General features: G+C 37.9%; 1 protein-coding gene across 1 annotated transcript in view; it reads right to left on the bottom strand.

The window, feature by feature from the left end:
- NELL2 (neural EGFL like 2) overlaps positions 1-13591 on the bottom strand; it is a gene marked incomplete at both ends in the record, with an annotated part of 153296 nt that overhangs the window by 105273 nt on the left and 34432 nt on the right. Inside the window, 6 exons of the mRNA XM_080634423.1 lie at positions 5169-5271; positions 6525-6653; positions 7663-7745; positions 7921-7993; positions 12355-12451; positions 12554-12727. Of these exons, the coding sequence (XP_080490549.1) occupies positions 5169-5271; positions 6525-6653; positions 7663-7745; positions 7921-7993; positions 12355-12451; positions 12554-12727 (659 nt within the window). The remainder of the gene's footprint in view (positions 1-5168; positions 5272-6524; positions 6654-7662; positions 7746-7920; positions 7994-12354; positions 12452-12553; positions 12728-13591) is intronic.

Genomic DNA, 13591 nt, shown 5'->3' with positions numbered 1-13591 from the left:
AATTTTGTGAAAAGGTGAAGAACCCAGTGAGCAGCACAGGCTTAAATCCATAATACCTCGGATATTATGGTATCACAATATAATACCATATTATATGGTATATGATATATAATATGGATATATTGTATATCCATATATAATAAATGGATAAATGGTGAATTTCAGAGAGAGGTTAATGAATATTCCTTAAGTTTTTAGGTAAAAATTTTGCACTCTTGCAGATGGTCAGTTGCTGTGCAAATGAGAAGCAGATGGGCTTTCACAGTTCCTTCCCTCTCTGTCAATAGGCTACAAGGAGCCTGCTTGTAGGAGCTTGCAGAAGAGTGTAACTTTGGGTGGGGAAAGAACAGTGCATCATGAAATGCAAGAGGGGAAATGCCCTTAATTTTAATAAAAACAATAGAAGTTTCTGTAAGCTAACAAGACAGGTCACTGCATCAGAAACCCATGCATGTTGTAAGAACTACCATGTCCATATTTGTGTTTTGTTTTGTTCAAAAATCCTTTCAGAGTTATAATGCCTCTTTACACACTCTTTCTTCATGCCTGCTAGTAACAGGAGCGTGAGCCGATCCAGTGCAGTCCAATGCTTCTCACGCTCGATTAAAATACTTGTGTTTGAGTGCAGATTTGGCTAAAATGCACCAGAAATCCATCAAATCCCCTGTTTAATAAAAAAAAGCAAGTACATGGAAAAGTCACAGCCCACAGATTTAAACATAATGGCTCAGACTTTAACCTCCACTGATATCTGTTGGGATAGATTTAAATAGTTTGATATGAGGTCTGTAAGTATCTACAGTATCACTGGGAGGAAGACAGTGATAAGAAGAGAGCAATTTCTTCCTGGAGATCAGTCTCTGGTGATGGGAATTATTACTGCACCAGATGCCGTGCAAATATCACTTCATCTTTAAAAAAAAAGGTAAATATGAAAATCACCTGGTTTTTAAAAATGCACTGGCTTCCTTTAAAATATATATATATTACATAAGCTATTGGAAGCAAGGCCTTAGTGTTAACACACTGACTAATAAAAACGTTACCGTAAAAAGATTTGCTGACATAGTACCACTTGTCTCAGCTAAGACATTGGCAGACCTTCCACAGTTCACTTGACATAAATGAACTCGTCCTTGTACTTCTTAAGCCAAGTCTGTGGTCTAAAGCAACACTTTATAGGGTCGCTAAGGGAGCTTAATCTATCCCCTATTCCTATCAGTGCCTATCACCACAAAATGCATCTGTCTCTTCAGAGGAGAAAAGAATTTAACGATCTCTTCCACATACTTTCTCAGATAGGTTTAAAATTGCATTGGGAATAGAAAAGAAAGTTGTCTCTGCCTTCCAGCTTCAAACAATTCTTCACAGGAAGTTCCCATTGATCTAAGATGTATGGTCTGATAGCTGGACTGATTTTTGAGTTGAATAGCTTGTCTGCAGCAGAAACATATGCTCAATACTCTGGCCAATTTGTGGCCCTTGAAAAATGTTGCTTCTTTTAGCCCATTACTACTAATGGAGAACACAATGAAAATTTGCATGCATTGCCATTCCTTACACTACCAGCATCGACCTTCACACAAGGCAAAACAGAACAAGTTGTCTGAATACCCTCAAACAAAGGTACAGAGTTAGGGAAGACCACCAGGGTTTAGGTTGGTTGGTTGGTTGTTTCATTTGGCTCACAAGAAGAACCAAAGGCAAAACAACAATGGTTAAAGATAAATCTACAACATTCCTTACCAGATGTTCTTCCCTGAACTCAACATTTAAGAAAAACAGGAAGAGTCGGTTGTGCTGAAATTTTTTAAGTGTTGAACGCCATCAAACAAGACACATATTGGACAGTGCAGCTTTGTTGTAAATGCTGGGCTGAAATTAAATTCCTAGGGCTTGGCAGCGTGGTAGGCTCCCACAAGCCTATTAGCATAAGTGCTAATGTCAGGACCAGGTCTCAAATCCAGCACTTTCCATTCCTAGCTGACACACATTACAGTAACTGATGGAAAGATTAACCTCACAACTACCTGTCTAAAAGTTCAGGATCTACTCTAATCATCTGGGCTCCCTTTACAATTCATGGAAAGAGATATCTACCTCCAAAAGGCAATTCATTCCATCCCTTCTAGCCCCTTCTCAGCACCAAATGTCCTCTGGAGATGTCAATCTCTTCCACTGACTACCAAGAGAGCTTAACTGATGATGTCCATAACTAACAAACGAAATACAACAGGTAATGAAAGAGTAAATGACAACAGGCTTGAAAATGCTTGATTACAATCTGCAATTCTTCATGCAGTCTGAGCATTAGCACACATCATGGCACCATTTTGGCCTGTATCAGCCAACATGCTATGAAGCAGTGCCAGGCATAGCTAGGGGGACATCACCGATCAGAGGCCATTTCCAGTCATCCATCTGGATGCAGATACTTTGTTGGAGGGAAGCAAGTTTATCCATGTAGGTGTGGGCCACATGTGTCACCTGGCACCACGGCCACAGGACTGTGCCTGCCCTGTTCTATTTACCAGTACAAATGAAGCCCCTTCAGATTATATTCACAAATTCAATGTGCTTAAAGCCATGCAGAAAGAATCCATCCTCAGTCACTCAGGGGGAAAAAAGAACAAACCAAATAAACCAAAAAAACCTGTGAAGCCTGCTTGCTGGCCACTGTAAAAGCCTTAAATGCTCTACACTTTCACTCTGCTGTGCCAGCTGCCATTAAATCAGATCCCTCTTGTTTCATTCTTGGTGGCTTTGTTTGAACCCTAGCAGAAGAAACAAGTGTGGAGGGAAGCACTCAGCCCCAGGTGAGACAGCCACAAGAAGGCTGCCACAGCTACCACTGCCTGGGCAGTTCAAGCTCACACAACAGTTTGGCAGAAACAACTCATCATCTGGTACACGGTACCACAAATACCAGGAAGGAAACGAGATATTCATAAGTGTTCTGTCTTGAAACAAATACTAAACCCAGCTAAAGAACAGTGTATTAGGCATCACCTTTTCTCAGCAGTTATGACTGATGTCCAATACTAAGAATAGTGGCTCCTTGAGTAACACAACCCAATTTACTGCCTTTCCAATTATCAGCCATCTGTGTTCACTCTACATAATCCTGTCAGATCCTACATCCCCTGATACTGTTCTGAGAATTGAAAAAAGTTATTCTCAGAACCTATGCAAATGGAGGAACTCAGCTTTGACCCCTTGAGCAAGAATTGTGATCACTGAGCATACTGACCTCAGTCAAGCTCAGATCTTGAGTTGAAGGCACTAAAGACAGGATACAGCTGTCACATATATACATGAGCTCAGCAACAACTCAGCAATTCCACCAAACTGGCCTGGAGAAAATGCAAGGGTCCTGCAGTCTCCATTGCCTCTAACTTCCATTCTCAATGCTCTTTTCACTGGAATTTAACTACCTTGTCAATGGGACTCCAATTTATAGTCTCCATCCTTTGGTTCCAGGGATTTGGCCACTTTAAAAAGTTGTTTGATTTTTTTAAAGGCACTTTAAATAACCTAGATGAAATTAGGGATAATTTTGCAAAAGCAATTTTTGTTTATATTTTTTGATCTACTAATTTTTCTGGTAGTTTCTCAAGAGTTATATGTGCGCATATTAGTTATAAACTGAATTATGCACTGGCATCAAGTTAACAACACTGGAAGCTAAAAGGTTTTTGATAATATTAAAAATATCAAAAAGGCAGTATCAGAGTAAACTTCAAAGTGGCTGTATTAGCACTTGCTTTCAATTAATTGAAAGGAGAGTAGCAATGCTGTATGACAAGGTCAGTGTCCATATGCTCATTCACATTGCTCGACCTTTATCAAGACTTCCAATAAAAGCAACTTCATAATAAGTCACTCAATGTGAGCACTTCTCCATTAACATCTGGATGGTGAATTCCCAACTCAATTCACAGGCAGTACATTACAAAAACATACTTCAGAGGATCAGATTTTTGAACTCTGCCAACATGGTCAAGGATCCAAATAGAGGCTTGAACTCCATACATCTCACTTCCCTGAAATGCCAATGCCCTCAGCCATCCAATATGCATGGAAATTCTGTGTAGCTGATTAAAAAAATAAAATATTTGAATTCCCATTTCCTCTCAGTTAGAATTAATCTAATTGAGTAAGTTAATAAGGTTTCATAAAATGGGATGGTTTGTGTAACTTCTAACACAATTAAATATTAATAAACTCCTGTGGGAGCAAGATCAATGGAGTACAAAATGTCTTCCTGAATTTTATCTTACAACATGTCATTTTAACCAGTTATATATTTCTCCATACTCTGTAAGTTTTATACAGCAGTAGAATAGTGATGAAATCACAGAGAAAAATCTCATCATTTACAGAATAAAGCGTGTGCATCTCATGCTCAATTTCAAGAATGGATTCCCCTGTAGCCTAAAATAAATAACCATCACATATGGCACACACATCCATAATCAACCTAAAGTATTGTATCTAATCCATCTAGACAGTGATTAACCTAAAATTTCCCTTCTCTGGACCCAATTTGCAACAAAATCAAAATGATATAAACCCAAAAGGTAATCACCTATCTTAAATGACAACCTTAAATTACCTCTTTCCAGTTTCCTTATAATTCTGTCTGACCTTTTGTGAAAGAACATTTCTAGGTGTCTGGTTTTTGCTGGTCTCTTGAGTCTAGTATGAGTTTTCTCTTCCTTTAATTACAGAAGAAGAATCATAAATCTGAACCTCTATATCTAGCACTACAACATAAGGTTGAAAGTACATTATTCTTGTGATAGAGGTCTTAGAAACACTGGCAAAAACAAACACCAGGCAATCGTTCTTGAATTTCTAGCAGTTTGGTCTAAAAGACAGACTATAAAAGCCTGTAGAAAGTTCTTTAATTTATCTTTCCTTCTTAAATATTGATCAGAAATACTTATGATTAAAAAAAAAATCAAATTAAATACCATCACCAGAAAAATTAACACCTTCTGGTTATCAATTTCTAAAACTATTTCAGAGAAGTCAAAGCTCCCTGATTCCTTAACTTGAATATTTCATTCCCTGATCAGTTCTTTCACTGACATGTTTACAGACGGGTTCCTTTTCTGTACAGATTTCAAAATATTCATTGAAGGAAGCACCACAGTAAAACTTACATTGACATTCTTTGCAGCACTTGCCATCCACATATGCCAGGGCAAAGTTAAGCGGGCAGTCAGAGAGGGGGCAAATCAAAGCCTCGCACTGCACAGTACCATTCTAGAAGAACAAAAGGTGCACAACTGGTAGTTATATATAGAAAGAGCAGAAATGTTCTCAAATACAGGAACTTAAAGTCTATTTTTAAATGCAATGAACTCTCTAACACTACCTAAAAATACGTTTTAATTTGGTTCTTTTAATAACTACAAGAACAGAAACTATACCTTTAGAATATCATGCATATAATCTTTTAGACATATATGATGTGTTCTTTGAGATGATAATGATCAAATTTATTTTTTTTAGAGGCAAATCTATTTGGAGGTAAAACATTCTGCCAGTCAACAGCAAATTGACAGATCAGTGTGAAATAGCAACCTCGCAGAACAATACTCTGCCTTCTGATTTTCACATGAGAGACAATACATGCCTAAAAGGTAATAATTTCACAGCTGCAAGAAAAATCTGAGACAAAAATACTTAATGCATTTAACACTAAATTCAATATCTAAATAGCTATCAGCCAGATTTCATACCTTGGACTAAGTCATCTTCTCATCAAACACAAAAAACTAAAAGCAAAATTAATATCCCTATGGAAATACAAAGGTCAAAATCATGCTGAGCTTAAGAAGAAACATTTAACAAATTATAGATAGCAGCAAATCAATCTAAGGTGCAGTACAGACAACACCCTTTTCACTGATTACTAATGGCCTTTGGACTAGGCATTTAAGGAGTTCAAGTGAAATTAATGAGTTTTACACAAATAGACAATAACAAAGATGCCATGATCTGGCACCTGAAAGGATACCAGACTATGCTATCACTTCTGCAGTTGTGATACCCTTGGGAATCTTCCATCCACCTAGCAAATCTTTTTCATTTGTGGTACAACAGAGCATGCATATGACCCTGACTTTTTACTTTGTATTACTGAGATGTAACCAAAGGCAACCAAAGGAAATCAGACACAAGGGATCCATTAAATAATTTGCTAAGAAAAAGGCTACATTTATAGTGACAAAAAGCAGGGAATTAATTATCCAGAGAAACTGTTTGCAACTGAGTGCATAGGAATAACATGATAGCTAAATATATGTGAAATATACGTGAGCTACATATGCTGGCACTGCTGAAACAATAGGAAAACACATTCATTAATACTATTCCTTAGATGTAGAATAGGTTTTCTAGCACTTTTTTGTTACTACCTAGCACACACCTAGGAGTTTTCATCATTTGCCTCAGTAAAACTGTAATCAGAGGAAACACCAGTTCCTGAGTCTCCGTTCAAACTATAGCCATACCATGCAAGTGCAGTTCTTACAGCCATCTGTCCACGATTCAAACTCTCTGTAAGTCGTGCCTTTCATTGTGCAGGTCCTTTCACAGTAGCATTGATCCAACTTGTTCATCCTCTGCTCAGCTTGGGACAACTATATTTATAATTCACAGAAGAAGTTTTGAATTCGTAAATGGTTTCCACATTAGTATAAACGTGATCATCAGGCATGTAGATGAAATAATATACATAGGCAAATGCAGTCAAAGACAATAAAACATGGTAAAATACACTATGATGTAATGACCATCAGTCATTCAGAGATGGGAACTAAGAAGCAAGACACAACACATTTCATCTTTCTTTAACATCAGGAACATCATGAAGCAAAACAAGTAGGTCAAGATGGGTTTTGCCCATGATTTCTCATCTTTGTATGTGTGAACTGACCAAGACTCTTGCTCTGCATTAACTACTTGCAGATATTAGATTATACACAAAAGACTGAATACGAAGAGATGCAAAATTGGAGATAAAGCTCAAAACCAACATGTTAGCAATTGTTTCTCCACTTCAACCAAGGTATTTTTAACATTTCTATATCAAATCAGCCAGCTAACAGCATCCCTGCAGACATCTATAGAACTGACATTTAAAACTAGAATACTAGTGTATGTTCACCAGCAGACATTAATGATTTTTGTGTGATATTCTAGGAAAAATAGAAAGAAAATGCTGCTTTGGATTCTTAATTCTTTGTCTTGTATATATTTTGCCTGAACATGCTTTTGCAGCTCAGGTCTAGAAAAGGCTTGGACCAATAAGTCTTGATGCAATAAGCATTATAAGCACAGCAACCTATTTCATTCTAGATTTACTTGTTAGCCTAATAAATACAGTTTGAATATATGAGCCCTTTCCCTCCTCAGGGATTTAGACTCTGTTCCCTATTGAAATATATGATTCTATAAAAATATGAAAACACCAGAAAGCTTTCTGAACTCAGAATTCATACATATAGACACTAGGCACAGATATACAAATACAAACATACCATGCAGGGATGTTCCACACAATCACGCACACATCCCCACGTAGGCACAAATAATCTAAAAAACCAGAGTCCTCATTTCTGCCATGCTGTGACTCCCAGTAAACATTACCTTAGCTGATGTTTTGGCTAAAATGTCTTGTAGTTCCATAATTTTCTGCACAAGTCCATGGAAGTCATTACAAGTTGGGCATGCTAGAACAACAAAATATGCATATTAATAAAATACAAACTGTATTCACAATAGGCTCACTCATGTCAGAGTAGACAACTAATGCAGTGAAACTCAAGGTTTTAAGAAATCTTGTTGGACAGAAAGTAGGTACAAAGTACACCTTTCATTTTATGGCATAAGAATTAATAGACTTACTGCGATTAAGATCTGGGCATTGAGAAATAAATCCTTGAGGCATGACAAGTAATTGCACATCTTGCATTATGCCCTATGTGTAAGTGGAGAGAAAAAAAAAGATACATTATTTATACCTGTCAAAATTATGTTTTTCATTCACCATGCAAAGCATTAAAGCCCACACAGAAAAACTGCCTGATAAAAACAATACTTATGAATATACAACTTCTTGCCTTGATCCAATGCAGTGATAGAAGAATAAACACAAAGTAAAATAGGAATAGATACAGACATACTTCACCATTTTTAAAGGCATAAGAGTAAATGCCAAGATGTAATTATATGGCAAGAATTTGGTGGTTTCATTGTTATTTTTAGTTAGCCATTTGAGAAAAACTTGAAAATGACCTTTAAAAGTAATGTGAAAAACAGTTGCAGTTTCAGTTACTTTGAAAACTTTAAAAATGCAAATCTCTTCCTAATCTATGCCTGTCAAAAAGAGGTGAAGATTAAAGGAACTTGAGTCAGGAAAAACACATTCATGTAAATCCTGTATGATTTTGTGCTGGTTTTGTCTGGGGTAGAGTTAATTTTCTTCATAGTAGCTAGTATGGGGCTAAGTTTTCGATTTGTGATGAAAACAGTGTAGATAACACAAGAATGTTTTCCTTATTGCAGAGCAGTGCTTACACATCCTCAAGGCTCTTTCTGCTCCTCATCCCATCAGCAAGCAGGCTGGGGGTGCACAAAGAGTTGGGAGGTGATGGCGTTTGTCCCAAGTAATGGTTGCTCATGATGGAGCTCTGCTGTCCTGGAGATGGCTGAACACCTGTCTGTCCATGGGAAGTGGTGAATGAATTCCTTGGTTTGCTTTGCTTTTGTGAGCAGCTTTTGCTTTACCTTCTAAACTGTCTTTATCTCAACCCACAGGTTTTATCACTTTTACCCTCCTGATTCTCTCCGTTCAACCCCCTACAGAGGAGAGTGAGCAAGTAGCTCTGTGATGCTTAGCTGCCAGCTGGGGTTAAACCATGACAGATTTTGATGGGGATCCTTTCCATAAAGCATGCAGAATGCTGAGAAACTAGGCCTGCTACACTGCTGCAGAGTTGTATGTTGGCAAGAACTTAGGGGGCGTTTAGCTTGAAATTCAACTATGCCAGCAAAATAGATCCCATGCTTGCAGGCAGAATTTACATGTACCCTTAACCTATAATTAGCAGACACTTCACTGGTCTCCAAAAGCAAAGGCCAAATAGCAATTTCGAAGTCAGCCATCCTATCATATCATTCCAGATGTTCCTTTCCTCTATGACTTCCTGCATCTCCAAAACTCCTTCTTAGGAAGAAAAGTAAAATAATTACAACATGCTTCAGTGTGCTTCTAAAGAGAATGTTTCATGACACTAAGAACACACTGCAAAAGTCCAATTTCATCCACATGCACAGGGCATTCAATACAGATGTTGCAAAAGTTGCAAAGTCAATAAAAAAACAACAGAATTTTGACTTCAAGTGAATGACCTGGGATGACTTAGCAACCTAAGTGACCTACAGAGAAAAGTAAGTGCCACTGGAGGGCAACTAAGAGGATACTTGAATACCATGCCTGCCTTTCTCCCTTAATAACACAGCTACAATCTAGGGTGATCAGATGCTTCCCCTTGCTGCGCAAGGAGCTGCAGCAATTTGTCAATTGTGAAAAAAACAGGCATGCCTGAGACAGGGCTCCATGTCAGGACCTCCCCACAGTATGTGCTCTGCAAGTCAGAAGCAAAGACCTCTTTGAAGAGTGCACCAAAAAGCTTGCTGTATTTATTTCTTTTCCCTTCCATCCCCAGCGCTATCAAGTTCCATCTCATGTGAATCCAAGTTATGGCACTTTCATGAAAAAGAGGTATGGCGGGGTCCAACCCATTCAAGTTTAAAACACTCTTAACTGAACAGAGGAGAGTATTCAAACAATTTAGCTATTAACCACCAGAAAAGTTTCTCCAGCTATTTGAGAAGCTGTATTCATCATGTATCAGCTATTCGATGTGAGCTGGGCTCTGCTACTCACCAAGAATTCAGGATCCTTATTCTCCCAAAGTAACAAAAGGGAGCTGTGACACCAAACCCACCTGGGCTCCCAAATCAGAACCTCCTGACAATTCATGTGAGGCTTTGCACAGGCTCTTAAAGAACCTAGTATTTCAAATTAACACACCATTGCTGGATGCCAGGTACTGAGAGAAGTTACAGAGTACCAAAAATCAGATCGGCAGAACTGCTTTCTCAGACTTCACACCTTAAAGTGAAACAGGTACAAATATATCCCGGTGAATATGCCTACGGCACATTGGTTTAGTACAGTCATATAACGTTCAAAATCAAATACAGCCAAATAAAATCTTTTTCAGAGCGACTAATGATTTTGACTACGTTGATTCCTCTGGACAATCCATTTCATCTTCTCAAAGCAGCCTGATTTTCAGAAACAGCTAAGCACCTGGCCCTCCCAAAATCACACCAGTAGGAGTTATCCCACAGTGGCTGCCTAAAAATAAATGCTCTCCAAAACACTAAGAAACACTGAAAGTCCTCATCTTCTAAACTGATAAAACCCCTGTACAACAAAGTCACATTTTCAGATGCAGTTTGACCACTGGTACTGTATTAGGCTGGAGAAATCAAAGCACAGTATATTTTGGCTGTATCAAAGCTCTTTTAACAGCTGTCCACTTCCATATTTCTGATAAGCTGGTTTATATTTGTAACCATGGCAAAATTCTCCATGTAATTTTGTTTAATTTTATCTTTCTTGAAAGGAAAGAAAAAAGGAAAAACAAAAAACAGTCCACTACTGGGGTATTCTTTTTTCTACAACGAATAAGCTTCTTTGCAGTGACTATGATTTGGCAAAAAGAAGAACATAATCAAGTCAAAAGCCGAGAAAGCACAAGAAAAATAGAAGGAGAATAAAGAATATGTATTTGAGATCAGTTTAAATAATACATTAATATTTTCTGATTTTATTCATGGAGTCAACTTTATTTAAGCCAGGAAAAAAATTTTGCAATTTGTTTAGCAGAAATCCTCTTAGTCTTTTGAGGAAAAGAAAACACATATTGAGTTGAAAAACAAAAAGTCATGCTCCAGTTTCCAAATCTGATTGTCCCACTGGACCTCTGTACAAGGATATATGTTAGCATACAAGTATAGGAAACACTATTTCAACATCCAAAACCTGATTTCGGTACAAAAGCACGGAACTTGCTGTGAAAGCCATAACCAAAGTGGTTTACATTGAAAAAAAAAGAAAATGATTTAACAGGCCATACTTTAAAAAAGTGATTCTGTCTGTGATCAACATCATCAATTCCATTTTGCAGCTCAAGTAAAAAGATGCCTACTGGGAGGAAAATGGGACTGCAGTGTGGAACGTATCCACAGGGATGCCATCATTTGTTAAAGCAGCTCCAGAGAAGACAGGACAAATGATAGACAGTGGCTATGACCAATGTGTGCTACCTAATAGACTCAGAGGAATCAAAATTTACACTCCAGTTCAACATAGCATTCACTTTCTCAATCTTCCTATACACCAGGTTCTTGCTATATATACATCTTAAAGCAGAAGCAGTAAGCAAAACACATACAAATATTCTCCCTGAGGGAAAAAGCGTTTTCATCACTGATGCTAGTCATCTCATTCATTTCTGAGCAGAGAAGATACTGTGATGAAATCTAAATCCTACAGAGGAAATTAAATTGGACTTCCCTAGACTGTAGTGTTCTGTGACACACAAAAAAAAAAAAAATACATTTATCTATGAAACAGACAATAATCTGACCATTTATTTCCTGGAATTCTGTTGCACTCAGCCATTTATCTTTCCCTGTCTTCAGCTGCAGTTGGCTGTGTCACTTGGTGACACTGAGCCCTATGCATCTGGCTCTGCAACTTTATTTATTGATGGAAACACAGCTCACTGCATCAGATAAGCTGCTACACAACACACCATAGCCCTAAAAATTGTATTATGATTACAGAAGCACAGAATAGTTGAGACTGGGAGGCACCTCCTGAGATCATCTACTTCAACTCCCTGTTCAAGCAGGATCAGCCTCAGCAGGTTGCTCAGGACTCTGCCCAAATGGCTTTTGAATATTTCCATAGTAGTCCTACTTCAACCAGCCCCATAGCAGAATTGTTTTCTTAAGTTCAGATGGAATCTCAGGTGTTTCAGGTTTTGCCCATTGCTTCTTGGCCTGTAAGTGGGCACCCCTGAGTCTGGACCCCTTACCTTCATTCCCCACACACTTTCAGGTATTTAAACATACTGATGAGATCCCTCCTGAGCCCCCTCTTCTCTAGGCTGAACAATTCCAGCTCTCTCAGCTGTCCCTCATATGAGATATGCTCCTTAATCATTTTCAAGTTCACTCTTCCTTTCAGGGAATGCATACCTTAAAATAACCATGTGCATTATTCCTTTGTCCCAGCCAAAAGGTTGTACCCAAAGGTAAGTCCATGAAGGGCTTCTCCACAACTCTTTCATAAATTCTGAAAAGGAAGGAAAAATACAGTCCCAAGTTGTTATTATTTGATTTGCTCAGAGCTGGAATGTTCCAAATGTGAAAACTTCTTATAAAACATTTAACTTACTTATTGCAGTCCACATGTAAAATCAAGTGAGAGGCACTGATTGCTAAGGAAAGCCTGTGCCATTTATCATCTGCCAAAATGTATGGGAACACTTCTGTGTGGGAGCGATGACTGCCTGAACGATAATGCAACCTGATTTCATTTCGATGACCGCTGCTTTCCAGCTCCAGGTACCTGTACCATAAATGCATCACCATGTCATGAACCATTCTTATCAGCACGGCAACATTTTACATAAGACAACTTCTCATTATCATGTAGGAACTATTTAGAAAAGGGGGAAAGACGAGTGAGGAGATACAAAGATGAGAGTAGACACTTTTCAGAAATGCACTGCATGCTTCTCAGAAACACATAATAGCAGGTTCCAACTTTCATGTAAGTACACAAGATTCCAAGCCAAGTATTTTTGTCCTCTAGCAACACCATTCTCCATAACAAGATCTGATTGGAAATATAATTACCCTATTACGAATAATTGCCTCGTATCCTGAAGCACAGTGAGGGTCCTCTGAAGACATGAATGCACAAAAGTTTTGCAATAAAGACATCATTAGCCATTACCAACCAAGGAACTAAGCAAGAACTGAGACTGAACACTGCTTTGTTTGGGTTTGGATGTACTGTTAACATCTCCTTTCATTTTTGTAATGAAACTTCTCCAAAGAAATACAAAATCAAGAAGAGTTAATTCTTCAGCAGAACTTCTATATGTATATTTATGTGCTTTGTTAAATGAGTATTTGTGGGGTGTATGTGTATATACACATATGTATACTGAGACAAAAGGAGCAGAAAATCACAAAATGAAATAATATAAACCTTTAGAATCAGTTGTAAGCAATGTTAAGTTTGATGGCTTTGTAACAGTAGCAATGGAAAATTACTGAGGTGCATGCTTCACAGAGAAAAAAATAGAGTACAGCTAGAGAACATACTGAGAATTTTTGTAAGAGATAAATCGTTGTAGTTGACGTAGTTTTAGGCCCTTATGACCTTAGTACAAAATGAGCGTAGAAAAACAGGATAGAAAAACAG

Source organism: Psittacula echo, assembly GCF_963264785.1.
Source record: "Psittacula echo genome assembly, chromosome: 1".
Lineage (NCBI taxonomy): Eukaryota > Metazoa > Chordata > Aves > Psittaciformes > Psittacidae > Psittacula > Psittacula echo.
The sequence above is the reverse complement of the archived record's forward strand: the minus strand, read 5'-3'. Positions and strand labels throughout refer to the sequence as shown.